At 39.5% G+C, this 27,973-nt stretch overlaps 1 protein-coding gene across 2 annotated transcripts; it reads right to left on the bottom strand.

Moving 5' to 3' along the window:
* Window positions 1–221: 221 nt before the first annotated feature.
* On the bottom strand, window positions 222–27,972 carry LOC140820299 (uncharacterized). 2 transcript variants are annotated; one of them, XM_073180640.1, is made up of 12 exons: window positions 27,894–27,966; window positions 27,113–27,812; window positions 26,969–27,013; window positions 26,824–26,898; window positions 1,667–1,783; window positions 1,527–1,601; window positions 1,323–1,397; window positions 982–1,247; window positions 699–902; window positions 527–619; window positions 353–454; window positions 222–256 (listed from the first exon to the last, which is right to left on the bottom strand). In XM_073180640.1, the coding sequence occupies exons 1-9, from the start codon at window positions 27,930–27,932 to the stop codon at window positions 873–875; spliced, it is 1,422 nt and encodes a 473-aa protein (XP_073036741.1). In that variant the 5' UTR covers window positions 27,933–27,966; the 3' UTR covers window positions 222–256; window positions 353–454; window positions 527–619; window positions 699–872. The 2 variants fall into 2 exon arrangements, with proteins under 2 accessions (XP_073036741.1, XP_073036742.1); XM_073180641.1 differs by lacking the exon at window positions 1,323–1,397 and having other exon boundaries at window positions 27,894–27,972.
* Between the last annotated feature and the right edge of the window lies 1 nt (window position 27,973).

The raw sequence follows: 27,973 nt of genomic DNA on the forward strand, positions 1-27,973 counted from the left end.
ACATTGAAATGTGTTGGCCTTGTTTTCTAATTTGCTCATCCATTTTTTCTAACTTTGTCTTTTGCTCCATCACAATTCGATTGCATGTACTGCGGCTTGGAACTTCTCCCCATAAATCAGATGGGTTAACAACTTCACCAAGCATACGCACTCGGCCTGATTTATCTAGTCCTATGATTTGAGCAAATACGTCATTTTGACCAATTTGATCATCCTCATCTTCAGGAAGTTGATTTTCTAGTTCTTTCATTGCAGCCTTCACCAAAAAATCAAAATCCATAATGTATTCATAATGATTATGAAAAAAAATATCTTTGAAAGAAATCTAGTTGAAGTTTATAAAACAACTTACCAATTTTTCTGCCACGATGTTGCCTGAGGGACTTCCATTAGCATGAGTGAAACAGGCATGAAATAATTCAACTCTTGATGGAGGTCGCCCTTTTTCTTTTTTCTAACATGTAATTTGTTAAAAGTTTGTAGATTCTAATGCATGTAGAATTATAAGATTAATAAGATAAATTACCAATTTTTGTTGCACTTGAGCGAAAGACCTTCTTCCAGTTGTCTGATTCATTATCTTTTGGTTCCGAGCAATCTAATTTTTTTCACTTCTCTCCTTATACATTAAATTCAACTTGGTACACAAGACAAATGTCTACATGAAAATTTTTCTAAACATATAAAATATTGTATACCTTTGATTTTTCTGAGTTCCACTGAGATACTAGTTTCACATATTGTTCTACAAAAGCTCTTTTATCTCTTTCTTCAAGAAGAACTTGCATTGGCAACTCAGGATCATAATACTTCTTTTTTAGTTCTGACTTCCAGTTTCTCCATTTTGTTCCTTTTGAACATAACGTCCAACTTTATGTTCCAGGAGGAAGGTCGTACTTTTCCTACAAAGGAATTTAAACAGTTTACCATCATAGTAAAAAATTATTTAATACTAAAATTATTCAATAAGATTTCAATTACCTTTATAACATCTAGCATTTTTTTCTTACTATCCAGGGGCATTTTATGCCAATCTTCCACGTCAATCGAACAAAATTTACCATTTCTTGCCAAAATACCCAAAAAATCAGTAAGATTATTTCTTCTTGATCCAATAGGAGGTCCCATATCATCACATCGAATCTTAATACGTGGCAGCGTGCTAGGTCTACCCCAAATTTCTTTCATAAATGTAGGGCCTCTAGTTTTCTTCTCAGCGTCAAGAGATTCACTTTCACTATCTACATCTAGATGGAAAAAAGAGAAATAAATGATTGAATAAATAAAGTGAAATGAGTTATTATATGTTTCGTATAGGTTACCTTGATCAAATTCTTCGTTCATAAAATAATTTTCAACATGTGGGTTATTGTTGAATGTGATCCTAGAAGTCAAACCTGTATGTTTTTTATATGGATAAATAAAGGATGAAGTAAGTATTATAATAAGTTATATATAAATGTAATCATCGGAACTAAAAAACTATAATTTCATGTCTTTCTATATCTTAATTTTTAGGATGTTACCTTGTAATTCAATGTCATTTTGATTTGAAGCTTCATCTATTTGGTTTCTTGATGGACCTTGTATGCTTTGACAATCTGCACAAGCATTATTTCAACAAAATATATGCAAAATGAATTTATAATTATAAATAAGATGCTACCTCTTTCTTTTGAATTTCGAGTTGTGTGATTGTCAATCAAAATCAGTGGTTGAGTATTTGTCTCATCTTGAAGTTGAAAATGAGTTTTTCCAACATTTTTATTTTTAAGAGCCATTCCTATCAAAAGCAAGTTTTATGAGATAAATAAAGAATTTATTAGCATTATACTGAATTATATCAAAATTTAATCTTTTGAAATAAAATATTCCTAAGTTTCATATATTTTTATATATCATACCTTGTACATCATTGTGTTGCTGCTTTGAAACTTTATCCTTTTGGTTATTTAGCATACCTTGTATGTTTTGACATTATGCACAAGTATTGACTCTACCAAAATATAAGCAAGTTAAGTTTTAATTATAAGCAACAAAGTCCTAACATTTTTCGCTAGCTACCATGTTATTACCAAGTGTTAGGATCGGTTATTGGGGTAATTAGTGTTTAGAAGGGGGGGTTGAATAAACACTAATAGGAATTTAACTGTTTTTTTTTTTTGAAAAAGATAGTTCAGTTTTCTTACAAACTGAACTTAGTATCCTGTCAGTCAATATCAACCAGTTAAACTGAATAAGCAGTTGCGGAAAGAAAACTGATTGATAGATAGAATATCTAACTGAAACTGAAAGGCTGAAATAAAGATAACACGGTATGTTTATGGATGTTCGGAGAATTGAATAACTCCTACATCACCCCTTCTATCTCAAAGATAGGATATTTACTAAAAGACTTTGATCGAGTACAATGCTTGTACAGACCCACTTCAGTTAGGACTTATCTACTGCCTGAACTGAAACTCTTAGTATAATACAATGATCTCTGTAAGTAATTGAACTTAGCACTTAGTCGAATCTTCAGTATTTCACAGTGCTAAATTGCTCAATGTGTAGCCTTGATTACTACAAGTAAATCTGATATGAGTGAGCAGTGATTTTGACAGAGTAATGGCAAGTTTTAGATTCAACAATCGCGCATTTGTCAATTGCTCTTTAATCATATTTATGGATTTCTCTTCCAACGGTAATTTTGAATTCTCGTATCCGTTGATTGCCACTTTATTATTCTTGGACAATATTCTTGGATGCCGCTTCATCATTTATTATAAGTCGGCGTATAGATTCTTGATAACCGAAACACATTGTTCTATGCAGTGCGGCTTTCCACATTCAGTTGCTGTCTGATATGTCTTTTTGTCTGTTTGGATGAGCTTTCCCGAGGTGTCTTCAGTCGTGAAGCTTTAATATATTCGGCTGAATGTTTTACTGATTAGTTCTCAACTGAACTATTTATGTCAACTGATTTTAGTTGATTGTTCAGCTGCCGAATATGCTTTCATGTTTTGGTTTATATTTTGTCAAACTCCAGAATTCAGTTTCTAACAATTTCCCCCTTTATGGTGTTTGACAAAACCAAGAAATTTAATTCGGCTCTTTGTTGATAATAGATTATGCAACTGAATCATAAGATAATAGAGTTCCTTGTAGATAATATAAATTCTGATAGAATAACATCAGTTGGAGAAAGTGACATCAGTTAATGATAATCTGATTCATTCGGATAATTCTTTAGCTGTTTTCCCCCTTTTTGTCAAATACCTCCATTTTTTCCGTTAGCTTTTGAACGTGAAGGGAGAGAACTTTGACATCTGTTGTGATGCTTGAAGCAATAGTGTTGAAGGAAATCTGTTGTAACTCCATTTGCTTTGAAACAAAGGTTTCCAGTCGCTGAAATCTTTGACTGTTTATACTTTGATCTGTAGATAAGGAATCAAGTAACCCTTGCTTTGTTTGATCCATAGTTGTGACAAGGGAGTCCATTTGGACTCTAAGAGCATTCAGTTTTTCTAAGTTGGACTCATTTAGATGATCCAACTTTAGAGTATGAGAAAGTTGCATGTTCTGAATTTTAGAGATGGCAGAGATCATTTGCTCCATATTATTGTGTAAATGCTGAACTTCTTCCAGAATAAGATCAATATCTGAAGCATTTTGAGGAGGAGATTGGTAGGATGATCCTGGTTCTTTGGTGATGTGTTCAGAAACGACTAGTGTGTGATCAGTTGAGACTGGATCATCAACATTTGGAATTGAGACTTCAGTTTCAATTATTTCTCCTTGAACTGTAAGTGGAGGAGGTGAATTTTGTTCAGCAGAATGACTGGTTTGAAGAATAACAGATGGTGAAGAATTTAGCACCGGTTCTTGTGGCGGAGGATCTTGACAAGTATGAAGGTTTTCTGTTGAAATATTCATGTCAGCAGATGAAGCTTGCTGAATTGAGTCTTCTACAGAGATATGAGCCTCTTCATCAGTTTGATCAACTGGATGATCAACTTTGTCATTTGTGGATTTATTCAAATGAGAATCCTGAACAATTACTGAAATGACCTCGTCGATGTGAGCAAAAGAAAGCTCAGCTTCTGTGTATAGTTGTTGTTCAGTTGGAGATGACTGAAGCTTTTCTATAACTGGTATGTCAGTTGTAACAAGGGCCAGTGCAGACGATGGTTGCTGCTGTTCAGTGAGTGATTCGTCATCTTCGTTTTCATCATCTGTTACTGATTTTTCTTGATGAATAACTAATTCCTGATCCATTTCCCAAAATTTTATCTGAGATAACAACCCAACCAGATCAGAATCTAGTTGAGTGATTACTGCTTGATCAGCATAGGCAGTTGGATTTGTGGGAATATAGTTGTTCTTCAATTTGCTGATAATTTGAGCCAACTTCTTTGCTCGCATTTGATCAAATAAGTAGTTTTTTCTTTCCATAGCCAGAGTAATGGAGGTTGCTTTCACTGTCTTCAGAACATAATCTTCCAGTTTAATAAATTTATTCAGTTGAGATTTGTTCTTCAGTTTCTTGGCAAAAATTTCAGTTCGGTAGGCCTTCCAATCATCATAAACCTGAATTTTTGAAGCTGCAAAATCATTAACCTTTGCCCAAATAAGATCAATGTGGGTCTGAATCGAATTCGTTGGTCGGGATTTTTCAACCATCTTCCCTTTTCCTTTGTCAGAACTCATGAGGTGTGGAATTTCTAATCCAGTTCGAGTTGAGTCCACCACTTCTATAAACTTGATGCCTTTTGGGCGTGCGGGTGCAACACCAATTGGTCGAGGTATCTGAGTCAAGGGAGCTTTGGCCCTGACTGATTCCCTCTTTTTGCTAGCTGAATCATCCGGTGGAATGATGTTCAAGGGAACAGCTTCAATTGGTTGCTGACTTTTTGTAGTCATTGACTGATCAGCAGCAATGGTGACTTCAGCAACTGACTTCACTCTTTGAGTTCTTGTTCTCTTGACAATTTTAGGTGATGGGGTTTTCTCAGAATCAGTTGTACTCAGAATCAATTTTCTTTTAGTGACCTTCCGTGGAGGTAGGTTTTTGACTTTCTTTGCCTGATCAATCCCTATCTCCTTCTTGATCTTGACGAATTTGGCAGGAGAAATATCCATGGTGATTTTTGGTGGCATGGTATTCTTTGCATTGAACACTTTGAATTTCGTTAATCTTTCAGAATCAGCATCCACTAAACCTCTTATTTTCAAAAGATAACTGATTTGTACGGCAAAACCTTTGGATTGTTTTGATGACAAAAACATATTCTTCAGTATGTTGAAGATGAGCCGTTTCCAGTTGAATTTTTGATCAGTCATAATAACAGTAATAGCTTGAAATTTTTCCAATGTAAGGGCAGCAAATGATCCTGCTTTTGCTAAGAGCCCTTTAGCAATTATATCGGCAAGCAACTGAATTTCATGTTTCAGTTCTTTCTTAGGATCGGAGACTTTAATTTTCCGTCCATCAGCAGATAAAAGAATTTGCATTTCATCAATATCAGACGTTTTGACATCCAAAAGTTGTGCAAGTCCATCGCAAGGTAAAGAGAATAATTCCCCAAAAGAATCTTCAGATATAGTCAGCGACTGATTATTGACAGTAGAATTTATGATACCTTCTGAATCAACTTTTCCAGAGGAATAGAAATCTTGAAGTTCTTTTGGATATATATCCTGCGATGATTGTCCCAGAAATTTTCTCAGACCAGCATCTTCCAGTTTTTGAAATACCTTTTTGACCTCTTCATCTCCGAAGGATAAAACGGATCCAAAATTGATTGTCATAGCATTAAGCATGTACGCGGGAATCTGAGTCGTCATTTCGTACTGGGTAATCTGCTGAAAGAAAAATTTAGAGAAGATATGTGTTCTTTCTTTCGTCAGTTTGTGAGTAATCAAAAAGTAGAACTGAAATGAGGCGGGCATTTGTATATATGTTTGTGACTATTAAAATTTTGGGACACGTGTCAGTCCGAAGTAATTTGTATTTTCCAAAATATTGTACGCGTGCCATGTGTGTGCAATTTTGAGTGATTAAAAACATGTACACGTTGTAAACTAAAAATCCATCATTATTTAGCAGATAGTCACGTCATATGATTTGGAATATAATCAGTTTAATTTATTAACTTTGATGAGAAGATTAGTAGAATTTTCAACTGAACGATCAGTTAGGGAAAACTGAGTCCTTTCAGTTAAGAATTCACTAACAACTGTCTTCTCAGTTAATCTCTTAAACCATTATTCCCCCTAAATAAATGCATTAAGTAAAAGTGACGGTAATAGACAGTATTGAATAAAGACGATTTGACATATCAATCGTCGCAGAGAGAAGTGTCCTTTCGTCTTCCTTGTTCTGGCCTATAAATTAGACTAAAAATTAGTCACAAGTATCAGCAGAAAACCTTTTAAAAGATAATGGCAGGAGCAAGTAGTTCAAGGATCGTTTCAGTTTCTCTTGAGGAGCAAAAAGCTGCAATAGAAGACGAGGTCTTCTATGCTTGTCTTCCCTACTGGGAAGAATTACTGGAGCTAGAGCTCCTGTACAACTCAGGAAGGGTCACCACCTTTAGGCGGATGGCCCAGTTAAGAGAAGTGCGAAAGCACTTAAAAATTTCTGCTGAGGTGGATGCCTTTAAGGAGGGCCACCTTTATGAATTGATGCTGCGTAAGGAGTTGGAGATACTCAACGGCATCGCATCTTCTCATAGTTTCAGCAAGACTTCATCCGCAGCACTAGCTGTTTGGATGAACATGTGGATAAGTAGTGTGCAAGAAACTTATGATCATGTAATCTTGTCCAATATTTATGGATAAATGAAATATTTATTTTGTTTAATGTATCTTTTTATTTTGTTTTTGTGCACAATGATCTGGTATGAGATATAATCGCTTAAACGCTAACTGATATCAGTTGTGACAAACAGATAAACTGGTAAAGAATTTATTTTAATAATTTGATTATAAAATTTAAGTTTATGCAAGTTATTTACTCACTGATAACTTAAAGTCATTGGTAAATAGGAAAGACATATTTAATGACTCGAAACGCTTCGGCTTCTTTACTTTTCTTATAAATAGTAATCACAATGTGATATATTATCAGTAAAGCTTTCAATATGTCTGATTCTGATACGGGCAGTAGCACTCATGTTCATGTGACTGAACAGTCAGCTCATCGTTTAGCTGAGATTAAAATAAAGATGGAGAAATATGTCTATCACAAGGTGTTGACTACCTGGGAGAAGATTCAAGATTTGAAGAATGTAAGTGACAATGGTGTCATTCCTACTCGTGCTCAGGAAAGGAGAGCACAAAAATTTCTTGCTCGTTTTGAGGTTAGCCATGTTAGAGAGTTGGTAGAAGATAAGTGTCTTTTAGAGGCACTGCTTTGGAAGGAGTGGCATGTTGTTGATAAGATTTCGAAGTCTAGGGCATTTGCCAGAGTTCGAATCTATGAGTTGAATGATTGGGTTAGAGAATGGTTGGATGCAGTTGGTTCTATGATTTCTGATGTAAAATGGGAACGTTGGTACTCTTAATAAGATGTTATTCTTAATTTGTTGTGTTCTTATTTTCTGTATTTGATTCTGTTATAGAAGATATATCAATTAAACCAAGAATATTTCGAAAATAAGAAAACTTAGCCTCTGGTAGCGGTTTTGTGAAGATTCTGCTGCTTGTTGTTCAGTTGAAACATACTCCAATCTGATGTTCTTCTTCAGTGCATGATCCCTGATGAAGTGATGTCTGACATCTATGTGCTTGGTTCTGGAATGAAGAACTGGATTATATGTTATAGCGATTGTACTTGTATTGTCACAAAATATCGGTGACTCCTTTGCATCGACCTCATAATCTTTCAATTGTTGCTGAATCCAAAGCAGTTGTGCTCAGCAGCTTCCAGCAGCAAGATATTCTGCTTCTGTTGTGGAAGTTGCTATGGATGTTTGCTTCTTACTGAACCAAGAGATCAGTCTGTCTCCTAGAAACTGACATGATCCACTTGTGCTTTTCCGATCAAGCTTACATCCTGCATAATCTGCATCCGAATAGCCAACTAAATTGAAAGATGAGTCTTTTGAATACCATAAACCAACATTTTCTGTGCCTTTAATATATCTCAAAATACGTTTGGCCGCAGAAAAATGTGATTGCTTGGGGTTAGCTTGAAATCTTGCACAGATACATACAGCAAACATAATATCAGGGCGACTAGCAGTTAGGTACAATAAAGAACCTATTAATCCTCTGTATAGTGTCGTTTCAACTGATATTCCCCCTTGATCAGTGTCTAATTTAATTGATGAACTCATTGGAGTACTTGCTGCTGAACAAGATTCCATGCCAAATTTTCTCAGCAATTCCTTGGTATATTTGGTTTGACTAATAAATGTTCCTGAATCCAGTTGCTTCACTTGCAAACCAAGAAAAAATTTCAGCTCACCCATCATGCTCATCTCGAACTTTTCCTGCATTAACTTAGCAAATTTCTTGCATAATTTGGGGTTGGTTGACCCAAATATAATATCATCAACATAAATTTGAACAAGTAAGATATGATCATTTTTCGAGAATTTAAACAAAGTTTTATCAACTGATCCAACAGTAAAATCATGATCAGTTAGGAATTTTGAAAGAGTGTCATACCAAGCCCGTGGGGCTTGTTTGAGACCATATAATGCTTTATTCAAATGATAAACATGATTAGGAAAATTATGATTGATAAAACCTGGCGGTTGCTCAACGTAAACTTCTTCTTGCAATTGGCCATTTAAGAATGCACTTTTCACATCCATTTGATAGACTTTAAAGTTCTGGAAAGATGCATAAGCAAGAAATATTCTTATTGCCTCCAGTCTTGCAACTGGTGCAAATGTCTCATCATAATCGATCCCTTCTTCTTGTCTATAGCCTTGTGCTACGAGCCTGACTTTGTTACGCACAACTGAACCGTCTTCGTTCAGTTTGTTCCTGTATACCCACTTTGTACCTATAACAGTTTTAGAAATTGGTCTTGGAACTAAGTTCCAGACATTGTTATGAACAAACTGATTTAGCTCTTCTTGCATTGCATTGATCCAATTAGGATCAGCAAGAGCTTCGTCAGTTTTCTTTGGTTCTAATTGAGATACAAAAGCTGAATGAATAAATAGATTTAGCATCTGATTTCTGGTTCTTACTGGATCAGATGGGTTACCTATCACCAGTTCTGGAGGGTGTGATTTCTTTCATCTATATTCAGCATTTGTTGCTTCACAGCCAGCAGATTCTTCGTTGGGTAACTGAATGTTCTCAGTTTCATTTGGAACTGATTCAGCTGATAATTGATTTCCATTAGTTTGCTCCATGTGCTGATTGTCAAGATTTGCTTCTAATTCAGCTGGTTGATCCAATATCTCAGGTTCAGGTGTATGAAAGATATTCTGATTATTATGATTTTCGTCTGAGTCATCATTTTCCAGGCTGATATCTGTAAAACGGTCAGCTAGCTCAACTTGATCAGTTGGCTTATCAATTAGTGCAGTTTCATCAAACTCAACATGTGCGGATTCTTCAACATTCAAAGTTTTCTTATTAAATACTCTGTAAGCTATGCTAACTGAAGAATATCCAAGGAATATTCCTTCTGCTGATTTGACATCGAATACTTTTAGATAATTTTTACCATTGTTGTGAATGAAACATCTACAGCCAAATATTTTGAAGTAGGTGATTACGCTTTTTCTTCCATGCCAGATCTCATATGGTGTTTTCATGTGATTTTTGTTAATCATCGATCTGTTCTGAGTGTAGCATGCAGTGTTTACTGCTTCTGCCCAAAATCTTTGAGAAATACCTGAATCAGCAAGCATTGTTCTAGCAGCTTCCTTAAGAGTCCGATTCCTTCTCTCAGCTACACCATTTTGCTGAGGTGTTCTTGCTGCTGAGAGCTCATGCTTGATTCCGGCATTTTCTAAAAAATTTGAAAGTGTTTGATTGATGAATTCAGTTCCTCGATCAGTTCTGATTCGATCAATCCCAACTGATTTTTCATTTAAAAGTCTTTTGAAAAGTTTAATCAGTTGTGCAGCAGTATGGTCTTTGGATTTGAGAAATATAGTCCAAGTAAATCTTGAAAAGTCATCTACGACTACTAAGGTGTATTTCATTCCCCCTAAGCTCATGACTGGTATTGGACCAAAGAGATCCATGTGCAATAGTTCTAAGCATCGGGATGAAGATTTACAGCCTTTGTTTTTAAAAGAGGATCGAATTTGTTTTCCATACTGACATGCTGAACAAAGTTTTTCTTTTGAAAAATTTATTTTGGGCAATCCAGTTAAAAGTTCATGCTTACTCAGATAGGCAAGAGATTTAAAATTTAAGTGATTTAATCGTTTATGCTATAACCAGTTTTGAGATGATTTAGATGTGGGGACCCGGGCTCTAACTCAATTCTTTTCTGGGATTTAATTAAAAATGGCGGGTCAAATTTTCGCTTTTTAACATTAAATCGAATGTTAACATAAAGCGTCTCATTTTTATTTAAAACAAACATCAGTCAACAACCATTACATGTCGTGATCTAATAGCATTACTTGTTATACATGTTATAAGAACAACATAACATCTCTAGTATCAACATAACACTACTAGTACAACATAAGAAGTCTTCTACTACACCCGGCATCACCACGCTATCAACTCTCTCATCCTCGTCGTGACCCTGGTCCTGCCCCACCTGTTGCCATGCACACATACAGACACGACAACAGCCGGATAACTCCGGTGAGAACATATCCCAGTATAAAACATGGATGCATGCAATGTCATAAATCATGTACAAATGCATATCATAAATCAAGTAACATGAATGAAATCTAAACATGTAAAAGAATACAAATCTGTATTCAACATTTAAATCTTGACTCGACTCTTTTCTAATCTAGGGATCCCGGTGTGAATAAGACGGTCTGTCACCTACCCAACCACTCGGGGCAACGGTACGTCTTATTCCTAGACTTCGGTCAACTCTGTATCGAGGGTCTACACATATAGCAAATCTGCTCCTATGCGACGATACACCGAAACGTCTAGTTTTGGCAAATCTGCCAATATCTCCTATCTCAGGACTCAAATATAAATCAATAAACAAGACATTACATAATCAATGTAATAACAATCTAGTATGTGATTTAGGGAAACTCGTATCAAATCTGAATCGAGTTGTGCAATCCCAAGACCACATGAATTATACCTTTCTTGTCGAGTAATCTGTCGAAGTCTCGAAGTCGGAATGTCACTTTGTCAAAACTAATCTGTAATGACAATATAACAATGTGCACTTCAGTCATATATATCTCAATCAACTCAATGTACAAAGCTGAAGTCGATTTCAAATCAATTCGACGGTGTAACGACGTAGTTCTTTGATACCGGTAACTTCACAATAACATACTCAATCACAATCAACTCATAATCTCATCTAATCATCAATATACATGCTGAAATCTGCATATACTCGATCCACACATGCTGGAAATTCGAACCCATATCATACGATATCCGAAAATCAATCTGATAACGAATCTACGATGCTCATACTATCAAGAACGCATATCTTCAACAAAATCATAAATTCTCCAACACATGAATTTCGAAACATGCTGGAAATGTAGGAAACTTACGTCCTTTCGTTGCCAATGCTGCAAGGATCAATAATCCGGACTCGGAATTAAAATCAAATGAACAAATCTTGCACAACCTCAAATCTACAATGAAAAAGCTTGAAGGAACAATGCTTGCTCTCGGCTATCTCTCTCCATCTGAATAAGAATGAAGACTCAGCAGCTTAGGTATTTATATAGCATGCCATGTGTCAACATTAAAATCAAAGGTGGCAATCTCGCATGCAGACCGCGGGTGCGGTGTCTCAAGAGCGCGGGTGCGCTATGCTCACGGCAAAATTATTTTAAGTGTAACACTTAGACCGCGGGTGCGGTCCTTACATGACCGCGGGTGCGGTCTCACACCGCGGGTGCGGTCGTGCTAGCACCGCGGGTGCGGTGTCTGTTCGCACAAATTCACCAATTTCTGTCACCTACACCGCGGGGGCGGTAGTCTAAGCACCGCAGGTGCAGTGTGGCTTCGGCCATGCCTTCAAAATTCTCATTTAAATGTCATGTATTCTTACCTCTATGAGTCTAGCATCAATGGAAACTGATAATTCTCGAGCCTTACATTTCTCCCCCTCTTAGACAAGAGTTCGTCCTCGAACTCATAAGCAAATAATCATGCCGGTGTATACAAAATTGTAAAGTCACAATGGGAAGAAAGACTCACATCATAAGAATAACTCGGGATGCCTCTGTCTCATCTCAGACTCTGTTTCCCAAGTTGCTTCCTCGATGCCATGACGACTGTAGTAGCCCGAATTCCAAATTGGATAATTAACAGATTAATGGTGATTAAGAAGGTTTAATGTGTAATTTTGACCGAGTCATGATCGGACGGACCGAAGATGGTTCGGAAGCACCGAAGAGTTCGGAAGGTCCGAAGTGGGTTCGGTGGATCCGATCATGAGGTGTCAAGAGCAGCTGGACACGTGCATGTTCGGACGGTCCGAAGTGTATGATCGGAGGATCCGATCATGAGCTGTCAAGAGCCAATGGACACGTAGCGTTCGGACGTTCCGAAGTGTTGTTCGGAGGATCCGAACATGGCCTATAAATAGTGCTCGGATTTCTCATTTTTGACTTGCCAATTTCTTGAGTTTTCTCTCATTTTGGAGAGTTTGGAAGGTTTCTAGGGTTAGTTGTTGGTCGAGCGATAGCCAAGAGCTGCCAGGAGTAGTAGCGTAGCGGCGCCTGAGTTACGAGGCAATCGACATCAAAGGGCTGTCGACGGACGAAGGTAAACCCTAAACCTTTGGTAGTACTAGGGAGTACTGGTTTTGCTAGTCTAGCAAGGTAGTATTGTTCATTGGGTGCTTTTGATGAATAGGCTTGGACTAGACCTGTTGTCTGGTTATTCCAGTGGATTAGGATTGCTGTGATAGAGGTACGAAAGTACTATCCGAGATATCCTGGTTGAGTATACATTCATATATGTGTTGCATGAGTATTTGCTGCATTGTTATATGTCATATGATGCATGCTATTATGTCACGAGTTATGATGCATATTGCATATCATGTTGAGCCGTATCTCCTTCGAGATAGCCTTTACTGTTGAGCTGTATCTCTTTCGAGATAAGCTATATCTTGGGGCCGCTCAGCCCTGTCTTGTGGACGCATGGACACCGAGAGTACACAGTGGCCGACGGGTCGGGAGGGCTTCGGTGGTCCGGGACATTTTAGGTCCACGTCTGTCTTGTAGTGGATGCAGTGACCCAGAGGTGTACCGCGCGGCACTATCCACTTGGCGCCTCTAGACTGAGCATTGTTGAGATCCTTTTGTGACTCCTGTTTCTTGACTACCCCGGTATCATGATCATAGCATGTGCATTTCATATAGGTCTGTATACTCATACTTTTGTACTGGGCGTTCTTATCGCTCACGTCCTCGGTTTTGTTTATTCTTGGACACCCCATTCCCACGGGGCAGGCCTCAGGTTGGACAGCTCAGGAGGAGCAGGAGGAGGACGTTGAGTAGCTGGTTGGTTTAGTTTATCGGTATTGTTTTGATTCGATATGGTTGTATTGGATATTTTATTTTTGAGTTATTCTAGACTTCGATTGGGTTGTATAACCATTATTTTGTTGACTATTTCCGCTGTTATCTCTGATTATTGTTAATTAGGTTAATTGCATGCTTAGTTCTTGCCTAGTAGGTGATTCTGGAACGGGTCACTACATTTATGGTATCAGAGCATGCGTACGATTTTGGGATATAGATTTCTGTTTTGGGATTTCCGTTGACCAATTTACTAGTTTCCCATTCTATGTTGTAGCGATGGCTGACCACTTTGGTGACGGGAGTAGTCAGGGGAGTGTAGGTCGATGGGGTGATCAGGACGATAGTAGGCGTCATCGTGACCGTGAACATCGTCATCGTCGGGATGGTCCTAGGCGTTTCGATATGCATCGTTTCATTCAGATGGGGCCTAAGCCTCTAGTTGGTGGAGAGACTCCTGATGATGCTGAAGATTGGATAGAGCGCATGGAGAGTTGTTTCCGTGCATTCCAGTGCACCGAGGAGCAGAAGATAGAGACTCTTAGTTTTCTCCTCGAGGGCCGTGCTCGCAGGTGGTGGCGATCAACTTCTGCGCCGATAGTTCAGTCGCAGGGTAGAGCGACTTGGGTCGATTCCCGTGCAGCGTTCATGCAGCTGTACTTTCCTCCAGCCCTTCGTCAGGCCAAGACGATTGAGCTCCTGAACCTTAAGCAGGGGAGTATGTCTGTTGATGAGTATCAGCAGAAATTCTTTGAGTTGTTACCCTTTGCGCCTCATATCAGTGGCAGTTCTGAAGCCAAGTACGATCATTTCCTTCAGGGCCTTAATCAGGAGATCTTTGATCGAGTCACTGTCTGTGATAATCCTACTTCTTACGATGGGTTGGTGAACCGGTGTCGTCAAGCAGAGATCAGTCTCCAGCGTGGTAGGACTATTCTTTCTTCTAGACCTCCGAGTGTTTTGAGCCCTCGACCTCAGTCTTTCAAGAAATCTGGTTCTTCTTCTTCTGAATCTGGATCAAGGTCTAGCGGTGTTGTTCGCTTTGGCGAGAAGAAGGATTCTTGTGCGCATTGTGGGAAGAACCATCCATCGGAGCAATGCCGATTAGCAGCAGGAGCTTGTTTTCAGTGTGGAGAGATGGGTCATCTCAAGAAGAATTGTCCTCAGCTGCGAGGTGGAGCAGGATCTGGTTCTGGATCCCAGACGACTGTTCAGCAGAGGAGACAGGGTCAGGCAGTAGGTAGTTCGAATCTTCGACCTCGTGCCCAAGGTCAGGTTTTTGCGCTGAACCAGGATCAGCCTGGGATGTAATTGTTATACAGTTGTAATGAAGAATATTTGCAGTGTATTACAATGGTGTTTTATTCTCTTGCCTAGATTTCGAGGACGAAATCTTTTTAAGGGGGGGAGAATGTAGTAGCCCGAATTCCAAATTGGATAATTAACAGATTAATGGTGATTAAGAAGGTTTAATGTGTAATTTTGACCGAGTCATGATCGGACGGACCGAAGATGGTTCGGAAGCACCGAAGAGTTCGGAAGGTCCGAAGTGGGTTCGGTGGATCCGATCATGAGGTGTCAAGAGCAGCTGGACACGTGCATGTTCGGACGGTCCGAAGTGTATGATCGGAGGATCCGATCATGAGCTGTCAAGAGCCAATGGACACGTAGCGTTCGGACGTTCCGAAGTGTTGTTCGGAGGATCCGAACATGGCCTATAAATAGTGCTCGGATTTCTCATTTTTGACTTGCCAATTTCTTGAGTTTTCTCTCATTTTGGAGAGTTTGGAAGGTTTCTAGGGTTAGTTGTTGGTCGAGCGATAGCCAAGAGCTGCCAGGAGTAGTAGCGTAGCGGCGCCTGAGTTACGAGGCAATCGACATCAAAGGGCTGTCGACGGACGAAGGTAAACCCTAAACCTTTGGTAGTACTAGGGAGTACTGGTTTTGCTAGTCTAGCAAGGTAGTATTGTTCATTGGGTGCTTTTGATGAATAGGCTTGGACTAGACCTGTTGTCTGGTTATTCCAGTGGATTAGGATTGCTGTGATAGAGGTACGAAAGTACTATCCGAGATATCCTGGTTGAGTATACATTCATATATGTGTTGCATGAGTATTTGCTGCATTGTTATATGTCATATGATGCATGCTATTATGTCACGAGTTATGATGCATATTGCATATCATGTTGAGCCGTATCTCCTTCGAGATAGCCTTTACTGTTGAGCTGTATCTCTTTCGAGATAAGCTATATCTTGGGGCCGCTCAGCCCTGTCTTGTGGACGCATGGACACCGAGAGTACACAGTGGCCGACGGGTCGGGAGGGCTTCGGTGGTCCGGGACATTTTAGGTCCACGTCTGTCTTGTAGTGGATGCAGTGACCCAGAGGTGTACCGCGCGGCACTATCCACTTGGCGCCTCTAGACTGAGCATTGTTGAGATCCTTTTGTGACTCCTGTTTCTTGACTACCCCGGTATCATGATCATAGCATGTGCATTTCATATAGGTCTGTATACTCATACTTTTGTACTGGGCGTTCTTATCGCTCACGTCCTCGGTTTTGTTTATTCTTGGACACCCCATTCCCACGGGGCAGGCCTCAGGTTGGACAGCTCAGGAGGAGCAGGAGGAGGACGTTGAGTAGCTGGTTGGTTTAGTTTATCGGTATTGTTTTGATTCGATATGGTTGTATTGGATATTTTATTTTTGAGTTATTCTAGACTTCGATTGGGTTGTATAACCATTATTTTGTTGACTATTTCCGCTGTTATCTCTGATTATTGTTAATTAGGTTAATTGCATGCTTAGTTCTTGCCTAGTAGGTGATTCTGGAACGGGTCACTACAACGACTCCATTGAATCTTCACAAGCGGAATGGTCTTGGTTCTAAGCTTCTTTTCCTTCCGATCCAAAATCTGTATCGGTTGCTCAACGTAGCTCAAAGTCTGATCTAACTCGGCTTCGTCAGGTTGAATGACATGAGAATCATCTGGCATATATCTGCGCAACATCGACACGTGAAAAACATCGTGAATGCCGGATAATGAAGGAGGAAGAGCAAGTCTGTACGCTCGATCACCAATCTTCTCAAGGATCTCATACGGACCGATGTATCTAGGAGACAGCTTTCCACGCTTGCCAAATCTGACAACGCCTCTGAAAGGTGAAATTTTCAAAAATACTCTGTCTCCCTGCTCGAATACTAACGGTCTGCGTCTGATATTGGCGTATTTCGCTTGCCTATCCTGTGCTGTCTTCATTCGCTTCTGAATGATCTTCACTTTCTCGGTCATCTCACGAATCATATCAGGCCCTAACTCTGGTACCTCAGAAATATTATCCCAGTACAACGGAGATCTGCACTTCTTTCCGTATAACGCTTCGAACGGTGCCATCTCTATGCTCGTCTGATAGTTGTTGTTGTATGAAAACTCACACAACGGCAATGAATCTTGCCAGCTAGTACCAAAGTCTAGAACTACAGCTCTCAGCATGTCCTCTAAAGTCTGAATAGTCCGCTCTGACTGTCCGTCTGTCTGAGGATGATAAGAAGTGCTCAGGTGTAAAGTCGTACCTAAAGCCTGCTGCAAGCTGTGCCAAAAGTGAGAAGTGAATCGTGGATCACGATCTGATACGATCGACTTCGGCACACCGTGCAATCTGACGACCTCTCTGACATATAACTCTGCCATCTGATCGTGTCGATAGGTCATTCTGTACGGAATAAAGCACGCTGATTTGGTCAGTCTATCAATGATGACCCAAATCGAATCATAGCCCCGGGATGATCGAGGTAACTTCGTCACAAAGTCCATGGAAATGTGGTCCCATTTCCATTCAGGAACAGACAAACTCTGAAGTAGACCTCCGGGTTTCTTCCTCTCTGCCTTCACCTGTTGGCAATTCAGACATCTCGACACAAATTCTGCAATATCTGTCTTCATCTGCTTCCACCAGAATTGTGTCTTCAAGTCATTGTACATCTTCCTGCCACCAGGATGAATGCTGTACCGACTACAATGTGCCTCTGACATAATCTGTCGTCTCAAATCTGAAACATCTGGCACCACTAGACGGTTATTCACATACAGAACAGAATCTCTGACCTGATATTCTGAGATATGACCAGCTCTGACCATATCAATCGATCTCTGCACATTCGGATCGGTTCTCTGCGCTTCTCTAATCCTCAAAATCAGATCTGGCTCAATCTGAATCGCAGCAAGTCGCAACGGTCTACTCTCTGTATCAAATGTCAATCCAGACAAGCAACAATCTTCTACTAAACTCGATACACCTACAGTCGACAAGGACAAAGAACATACCTTTCGACTTAAGGCGTCTGCCGCTGCATTCGACTTTCCTGGATGGTATTTGATCTCGCAATCAAAATCTTTAAGCAGATCAAGCCATCGTCGCTGCCTCATATTCAACTCTGACTGAGAAAAGAGATATTTTAGGCTCTTATGATCGGAATAGATCTCAAATTTCTCGCCATACAGATAATGACGCCAGATCTTCAAAGCAAAGACAATCGCCGCCAATTCAAGATCATGAATCGGATAGCGGTTCTCGTGTGGCTTCAGCTGTCTATAGGCATACGCTATCACGTGCCCTCGCTGCATAAGAACACATCCAAGCCCTCTGTGAGATGCATCACAATATACAACGAACTCACCTGTACTAGTAGGAATCGTCAAGACAGGCGCACTAGTCAGCCTCTTCTTCAGCTCAACAAAACTATTCTCACACTCTTCTGACCACACAAATGGCATGTTCTTCTGTGTCAACTGAGTAATCGGCTTCGCTATACTGGAGAAGTCTCGGATAAAACGTCGATAATACCCGGCTAGACCCATGAAACTGCGTATCTCCGGCACAGAAGTCGGTCTCGGCCAACTGATCACAGCCTCAACTTTACTCGGATCTACCGCAATACCCTCTCCAGATATAATATGCCCCAAGAAGACAACCTGTCGCAGCCAGAATTCACACTTGGACAGTTTGGCATACAACTGCTCCTGTCGCAAAGTCTTCAGCACGATTCTCAGAAGATCTGCATGCTCAATCAAACTCTTCGAATACACCATAATATCGTCAATAAACACAATCACAAAATCATCTAAATATCTCTGAAAAATGCGGTTCATCAAACTCATAAACACCGCAGGTGCATTCGTCAAACCGAAAGGCATAACAACAAACTCGTAGTGCCCATACCTGGTTCGGAATGCAGTCTTCGGTATATCAACCTCTCGAACTCTGAGCTGATGATACCCTGATCTCAAATCGATCTTCGAATATACGGAAGATCCCTGTAGCTGATCAAACAGATCGTCGATGCGAGGCAACGGATACTTGTTCTTCACGGTCGCCTTGTTCAACTGTCTGTAATCAATGCACAATCGCATCGAACCATCTTTCTTTCTAACAAAAAGCACCGGAGCACCCCAAGGTGATAAACTGGGTCTGATATATCCCTTGGACAAAAGATCCTCCAACTGTGCTTTCAACTCTTTCAGCCCTATCGGTGCCATCCTATACGGAGCTCTCGAAATAGGAACACTGCCTGGCACAAGATCAATGCTGAAATCAACCTCTCGAACCGGAGGCAACCCTGGAATCTCTTCTGGGAATACGTCTGCAAACTCGCAAACCACTGGCAGATCTGCCAATGCTGGGCTCGTCTTCAGTAGATCTACTGAATATACGAGAAAGCCCTCTGCTCCTCTCTGAAGCAATCTACTCATAGTCAGAGCAGATACTAAGGGAATCCGAGATCTGGAACCCTTGCCGTAGAATTTCCACTCCTCTGTCATTTCGGGTCTGAATCTGACAATCTTGTGGAAGCAATCTACCGTGGCCCTGTACTTGGTCAACATATCTATGCCAACTATACAGTCAAAATCGGCCAAACCAAGTACTATACAATCAAGATCAATCTCATGCCCTTCAAACTGAAGCATACAGTGTCTAACAGTAGTCACAGATATCAAACCACTTCCCAATGGAGAAGCTATAGACACTACTGTCGACATCGACTCAACAGGCAATGCATGTCTCAATGCAAAATGTTCAGATATGAATGTATGTGATGCCCCTGTGTCTATCAACACATATGCAGGATAACCACAAAGGAAACAATTACCTGCAATGACGTCATCTGGCGCCTCCTGCGCCTGCTCCTCTGTCAGGGCAAAAACACGTGCCTGCTGTCGAGGAGGCTGACTCACAGTCTGACTACCTCCTGGCCTCTGCTGGGTCTGTGTAGAGGGTGGCTGAAAGGAGTGTACAGAGGATGCCTGTCTCTCCATCTGTGGCGCTGGTGCTGATGATCCTGTGCTCTGGAATCGTTGTGCACCTCTCTGGGGACAAACTCTGGCGAAATGTCCCTGTTGCCTACAGATGTTGCAGCGTCCCAGAACTCCTTGACACTGCTCCGTCGCATGTCGCCCTCCGCATGAACCACAGTATGCGCCACTATAATCTGACCCCTGACCTCTCTGTCGAGATCCACTCGAACTCGATGAACTACCCCCAGATTTCTTAAATTGTTTGCCCTTAGCCTTCAGAAATTCCTTCTTGCCACTACCACTAGCTCCACTGTCAAAACGAGGAGGAGGTGATGGAAACTGCACGGTAGTAGGCTATGGCGGTCTCTGCCCCTGAACACCGTAAGAAGCCCCTCGCTGCCTGATCAAGCCAGCCTCGGCTCCCTTAGCCCTGTTCAGTGCCTCTGAAAAAGTATTAGGCCGTCCCGTGTTCACCAAAGTAAAGACATCCGGATTCAGTCCGTTGATGAACTGATCGGCCACTGCCTCATCGTTCCCGGCCACATGCGGTGCGAATCGTAGCAATGCAGAAAATTTAGCAACATATTCCTCAATGTTCCACTGTCCCTGCTTCAGATTCGCAAATTCAGCTCCCTTATCTTTCCGGTAGGAAACGGGGAAGAAGCGCTGATAGAACTCATCCTTGAAGACTTTCCACGTGATATCAATGCCTCGGTGCTCCAAGGCTCTCTTCGTCGTCAACCACCAGCTCTTTGCAACCTCTTGCATCTGATGCCCTATCAGCTTCACACGTCGCTCATCAGTATATGCCAACGACTCAAACAACATCTCGATATCATCCAGCCAGCTCTCGCACTCTACTGCACTCTCTGTGCCCTTCAGGGTAGGCGGATGGAAAGACTGGAATCTCTTCAATAAAGTCTCCATCGGTGTCGCGGTGACGTCCATCTGTGCACCGGATGTGCTACCCTGCTCTGGCTGTGGTACTCGTCTAGGCGGCATAAATCTGATTATCAAACTGATTAGCACATAATCAATATTATCTGTCTCAGCCCTCCTCTGATCATATACCTCTGATCGAGAATCGGTTCTGATTCAGGCTTGAAATGCTGTAAATCAATTCAGATAATACAACAACATATAATAGGGAAAGCAATAAATCATGCTAGCATCTCAAAAGCAAGGAAGATGACTCGATCTACCCCGCTCATTCTATTCTATCTCAGTCTACAGAACCTACGGCTCTGATACCACCTGTTGTGGGGACCCGGGCTCTAACTCAATTCTTTTCTGGGATTTAATTAAAAATGGCGGGTCAAATTTTCGCTTTTTAACATTAAATCGAATGTTAACATAAAGCGTCTCATTTTTATTTAAAACAAACATCAGTCAACAACCATTACATGTCGTGATCTAATAGCATTACTTGTTATACATGTTATAAGAACAACATAACATCTCTAGTATCAACATAACACTACTAGTACAACATAAGAAGTCTTCTGCTACACCCGGCATCACCACGCTATCAACTCTCTCATCCTCGTCGTGACCCTGGTCCTGCCCCACCTGTTGCCATGCACACATACAGACACGACAACAGCCGGATAACTCCGGTGAGAACATATCCCAGTATAAAACATGGATGCATGCAATGTCATAAATCATGTACAAATGCATATCATAAATCAAGTAACATGAATGAAATCTAAACATGTAAAAGAATACAAATCTGTATTCAACATTTAAATCTTGACTCGACTCTTTTCTAATCTAGGGATCCCTGTGTGAATAAGACGGTCTGTCACCTACCCAACCACTCGGGGCAACGGTACGTCTTATTCCTAGACTTCGGTCAACTCTGTATCGAGGGTCTACACATATAGCAAATCTGCTCCTATGCGACGATACACCGAAACGTCTAGTTTTGGCAAATCTGCCAATATCTCCTATCTCAGGACTCAAATATAAATCAATAAACAAGACATTACATAATCAATGTAATAACAATCTAGTATGTGATTTAGGGAAACTCGTATCAAATCTGAATCGAGTTGTGCAATCCCAAGACCACATGAATTATACCTTTCTTGTCGAGTAATCTGTCGAAGTCTCGAAGTCGGAATGTCACTTTGTCAAAACTAATCTGTAATGACAATATAACAATGTGCACTTCAGTCATATATATCTCAATCAACTCAATGTACAAAGCTGAAGTCGATTTCAAATCAATTCGACGGCGTAACGACGTAGTTCTTTGATACCGGTAACTTCACAATAACATACTCAATCACAATCAACTCATAATCTCATCTAATCATCAATATACATGCTGAAATCTGCATATACTCGATCCACACATGCTGGAAATTCGAACCCATAGCATACGATATCCGAAAATCAATCTGATAACGAATCTACGATGCTCATACTATCAAGAACGCATATCTTCAACAAAATCATAAATTCTCCAACACATGAATTTCGAAACATGCTGGAAATGTAGGAAACTTACGTCCTTTCGTTGCCAATGCTGCAAGGATCAATAATCCGGACTCGGAATTAAAATCAAATGAACAAATCTTGCACAACCTCAAATCTACAATGAAAAAGCTTGAAGGAACAATGCTTGCTCTCGGCTATCTCTCTCCATCTGAATAAGAATGAAGACTCAGCAGCTTAGGTATTTATATAGCATGCCATGTGTCAACATTAAAATCAAAGGTGGCAATCTCGCATGCAGACATCGGGTGCGGTGTCTCAAGAGCGCGGGTGCGCTATGCTCACGGCAAAATTATTTTAAGTGTAACACTTAGACCGCGGGTGCGGTCCTTACATGACCGCGGGTGCGGTCTCACACCGCGGGTGCGGTCGTGCTAGCACCGCGGGTGCGGTGTCTGTTCGCACAAATTCACCAATTTCTGTTACCTACACCGCGGGGGCGGTAGTCTAAGCACCGCAGGTGCAGTGTGGCTTCGGCCATGCCTTCAAAATTCTCATTTAAATGTCATGTATTCTTACCTCTATGAGTCTAGCATCAATGGAAACTGATAATTCTCGAGCCTTACATTAGATGCAATAAAGCATACTGGTGTATAAGGTTGATCGTTCCAACTGACTTTGTAAGTGTTTCCACACCTTTTGCCAGTTAAAATAATCTCTTCAGTTGTGTTTTTGACTGAACAAGAATGTTTGTCAAACTGAACTGAGAATCCATTATCGCATAACTGACTAATGCTTATCAGATTATACTTAAGATTTTCGACTAATAAAATGTCATTAAAGATGAAATTACCATGGATAAGCTTACCCTTACCCACGGTTTTACCTTTGGAGTTATCCCCAAAGCTGATGTTTGGACCATTGTATTTGATCAGTTGAGACAATAAGTTTGGATCTCCTGTCATGTGTCGAGAGCATCCACTGTCTAGGTACCATATTGATCCAATGCTTGTTCCTGTTGTCTGCAATTAAACACAAAATAAGATTCTGGTACCCTTTTTTATTTGGGTCCATAGTTGATTAGTCCTTTTGGAATCCAGACTTGAATCAGTCTAACTGACTGCCCTGTTGCTGTATTCCATATGGTTCTTCCCTGTCTATGTGTACTTGGTGTATATTGTGTGGATGATATTACATGTGTTATGTTCTTCTTCAACTGATTGTCCAGCCGATATCTTTTTTGAACCGGCTTACAGTTGTGATAGTTTGAATAGCTATATGAATATCTTCTGCTGAGATTTTTTGGTTGCTGATTCCATGAATCAGTCTTACCTTTTGGAGTGTATCCAATTCCACATCTCATGCCTTTATTCATATTCTTAGATGGCTGTTCAATCGGTTTGCTCAACTCTTCTTGATTTTGTACCATAACTGATTTTACAAAGCGAATATATTTCCCTTTGTTTGTATCAAGTTTTGGTTGAGTATCTTGGGAAGACAAATCATCGTTGCTACAGAAACCTAAACCAGTTTTATCATCAACTGATTTCTGAGAATTTTGTATATTAGTTAGAACTTTTGATGATTTGTTCCAAGCTTGAATGAGCTCATTAAGCTTTGTATTTTCAAGCGACAATTTTTGAATCATTGATTTATTTCTGCTTCTTTCATCAGTTAGTTCAGCAATCTCCCTTCTCAGACTCAACATTTCAACTGATTCATCAGTTTTTGTTTTATTGTCTTTGGGATCATCTTGCTTTGCTCTGAGTTTTTCAAATGATGAAGAAAGCTTTTGATACTCATTGACCATGTCATGAAGAGTTGAAATGAGCTCTTCTCGTGTAAAATCAATAGAGCTAAAATCAAATACATGCTCGCAGCTTGATTGATCTTCTATGTTATCTGCCATTAAGCATGTTACTTCTTCCTCATCACTTGAACTGCAAGAGCTTTCTGAATCTGACTCTTCACTGTCAGTTTCTGCCCATTTGGCTTTCCTGTCTTCAGCAAGAAGTACTTCATGTCTCTTTTTGTAAGGCTTCTTTTCGTCCTTAGATTTTCTTTTGTGCTCGTATATCTTCTTCTTTCTTTCAGTTGAGATTTGATTGTCCTTTTTGGGCTTTGGAAAATTTGCAATAAAGTGACCGGATTTGCCACATTTGAAACATGCATTAGATTCCTCTTTGGAGTTATTTCTTTGATAGCTCTTCTGAAAATTTCCTTGGTTTTTCCTCATGAATCTTCCAAATTTCTTAATGAATAGAGACATTGCATCATTGCTCAGTTGATCAGCAGTTTTCTCAACTGAACCAGTTGATTCATTTCTAACAGCAGTCAAGGCAGTGGTTGCTGCTGGAGTGGATGGTTCACCTTCTCGAGTTTGAAGTTCAAACTCATATGCTTTTAGATCTGCAAATAAATCATGAAGTTCAACTTTGTTAAGATCTTTGGATTCCCTCATTGCCATGGTTTTGACATCCCATTCTTTGGGAAGTCCTCTAATTACTTTCAACGCAACTTCTTTATTTGTATACACTTTTCCAAGTGCATTTAGTTCGTTGATAATACAGCTTGTTCTTTCATCATACTCATCCATTGTTTCACCAATCTTCATTCTGATGTTATCGAACTTCTGCACAGCAACTGAAAGTTTGTTTTCTTTAGTTTGGTCATTTCCTTCGCAAAGCTGAATTAACTTTTCCCAAATTTCTTTGGCAGTTTTGCACATTTTGATCTTACTGAACGTTACATTGTCCAGTGTTTTATATAGTATGTCTTTTGCAACGTTGTCCAGATTTGCCTTTCTCTTGTCATCTGTAGTCCACTCATCACGAGGCTTTTCAATTCTGTGAGGTGCCCCTTCAGTGATAGCTACAGCTGTGTTTGCTTTCAAAATTTTCATGGGTCCATCAGTTATGACGTACCACATGTCGTCGTCTTGTGCAGCTAGATGAGCCTGCATTATAATTTTCCAATCATCAAAATCTTCCCTGGAGAACATTGGAATCTTATTGAATGAAGACATAATGATTAGATTGAGGATAGATAATCTTTGACAGAATATGCCTTGCTCTGATACCACTTGTTAGGATCGGTTATTGGGGTAATTAGTGTTTAGAAGGGGGGGTTGAATAAACACTAATAGGAATTTAACTGTTTTTTTTTTTTGAAAAAGATAGTTCAGTTTTCTTACAAACTGAACTTAGTATCCTGTCAGTCAATATCAACCAGTTAAACTGAATAAGCAGTTGCGGAAAGAAAACTGATTGATAGATAGAATATCTAACTGAAACTGAAAGGCTGAAATAAAGATAACACGGTATGTTTATGGATGTTCGGAGAATTGAATAACTCCTACGTCACCCCTTCTATCTCAAAGATAGGATATTTACTAAAAGACTTTGATCGAGTACAATGCTTGTACAGACCCACTTCAGTTAGGACTTATCTACTGCCTGAACTGAAACTCTTAGTATAATACAATGATCTCTGTAAGTAATTGAACTTAGCACTTAGTCGAATCTTCAGTATTTCACAGTGCTAAATTGCTCAATGTGTAGCCTTGATTACTACAAGTAAATCTGATATGAGTGAGCAGTGATTTTGACAGAGTAATGGCAAGTTTTAGATTCAACAATCGCGCATTTGTCAATTGCTCTTTAATCATATTTATGGACTTCTCTTCCAACGGTAATTTTGAATTCTCGTATCCGTTGATTGCCACTTTATTATTCTTGGACAATATTCTTGGATGCCGCTTCATCATTTATTATAAGTCGGCGTATAGATTCTTGATAACCGAAACACATTGTTCTATGCAGTGCGGCTTTCCACATTCAGTTGCTGTCTGATATGTCTTTTTGTCTGTTTGGATGAGCTTTCCCGAGGTGTCTTCAGTCGTGAAGCTTTAATATATTCGGCTGAATGTTTTACTGATTAGTTCTCAACTGAACTATTTATGTCAACTGATTTTAGTTGATTGTTCAGCTGCCGAATATGCTTTCATGTTTTGGTTTATATTTTGTCAAACTCCAGAATTCAGTTTCTAACACCAAGTTTTCTTGCAAGACTGACTTGAACAAAGTATAAAACATTCATACAAATGCAAAAGGTCAAATAAGAGTTATACACAAGCAACAAACAGATTGTTTTTGTGTAAAATGCGATGATACCTCTTTTTTTGAATTTCGAGTTACATGATTGGCAGATTTGATACGTGGTTGTGTATCTTCCTCATCTCGAACTTGAAAATGAGATTTTTCAAAAAATCTACTCTTACGAGTCATTCCTATCAAAATAAAAGGTTAAAAATTACAAATGCTTTTATATAGAATAAATAAAACATGAAGTAAGCATTATACATATCCAAACTTAATCGTTTCAAATAAAATGCTATAAGTTTCATATCTTTTTATATTTAATACCTTGTAAATCATTGTGTTGGTGCTTTGAAACTCCATCCATTTGGTTATTCAACATACCTTGTATGTTTTGAACTTCTGCACAAGTTTTGATACCACCAAAATATAAGTAAGTTGAGTTTTTAATTATAAACAAGAAAATGCTAACCTTTTCCGCTATCATTCATGCTACCGAGTTCTCTTGCAAGACCAACTTGAACAAAGTACATAAAATCCAAACAAAATCAAAAGGTCCAATAAGAGTAATACAAAATCAGAAAACATATCCTTGATGTATAAAGTTACATGATACCTTTTTTTGAACTTCGAGCTGCGTGATTGGCAATCATAATTCGAGATTGTGTATTTGCCTTACAACTTTGAAGATATGTATCAATTTCAACTCCTACAATATCATCCCGAACCCAAACGACTTCTTCATGTTCATTCTCGTCTTCAGGATTACAAATACAACTTTGAAGATATGTATCAACATCTGCCATAGGTTGCATTTTATACTTTGCTCGTGCATCGGTGGTGATAATTACATGCCAATTACAATCAACTGGATCTTCCACATAAAAAACTTGCATGGCTTGGGATGCTAATATATAAGGCTCGTTGTGACGCTTCACATTTGTAAAATTGGCCAACATAAAACCATCTTCATCCAGTTTTAGTCGTTCGCCTTTGGAGACCCAATCACATTCAAATAAAACAACTCTTCGACCTCCCTCATAATCTAACTCAATCACATTTTGCAAAATCCCATAATAATCAAGTTCACTTGATACTGGATTCTGATCTCTTATACTCGAATAACTTGAAGTGGTAGTCCGAACAATCACACCACAATTCTGAGTTTTTCTCTTGCATTCCACTTCTTTTGTATGAAACCTAAATCCATTGGAAATGAATTTTTCATATCGTATCCCTATGAAATTTGGGCCTATGGCAAGTGATTTCAAATCATTTGATACTGGATCATCTTGTGAAGGATTTGTATTTTCAATCTATCACACAAGAAACAATTGATGAATTATGTATAAAAATCATAATATTTAACCTTAATGACAATTACAAAAGAAACTTACATGTTTGGCAAACCAAGAGGCAAAAGACTCAATATGCATACGTTCAATTTGGTGTGGTGGAAGACCGGAATGAGTAAGAT

The sequence above is a fragment of the Primulina eburnea genome, chromosome 18 (genome assembly GCF_022965805.1).
Source record: "Primulina eburnea isolate SZY01 chromosome 18, ASM2296580v1, whole genome shotgun sequence".
NCBI lineage: Eukaryota > Viridiplantae > Streptophyta > Magnoliopsida > Lamiales > Gesneriaceae > Primulina > Primulina eburnea.

Coding starts and splice junctions, on each gene's coding strand:
- LOC140820299 (XM_073180640.1), bottom strand. CDS start 27,932: ATGCATATTGAGTCTTTTGCCTCTTGGTTTGCCAAACAT. Junction 27,014..27,112: donor AGCTCGAAGTTCAAAAAAAG/GTATCATGTAAC, acceptor ACTTTGTTCAAG/TTGGTCTTGCAAGAGAACTC. Junction 1,602..1,666: donor TCGAAATTCAAAAGAAAGAG/GTAGCATCTTAT, acceptor ATGCTTGTGCAG/ATTGTCAAAGCATACAAGGT.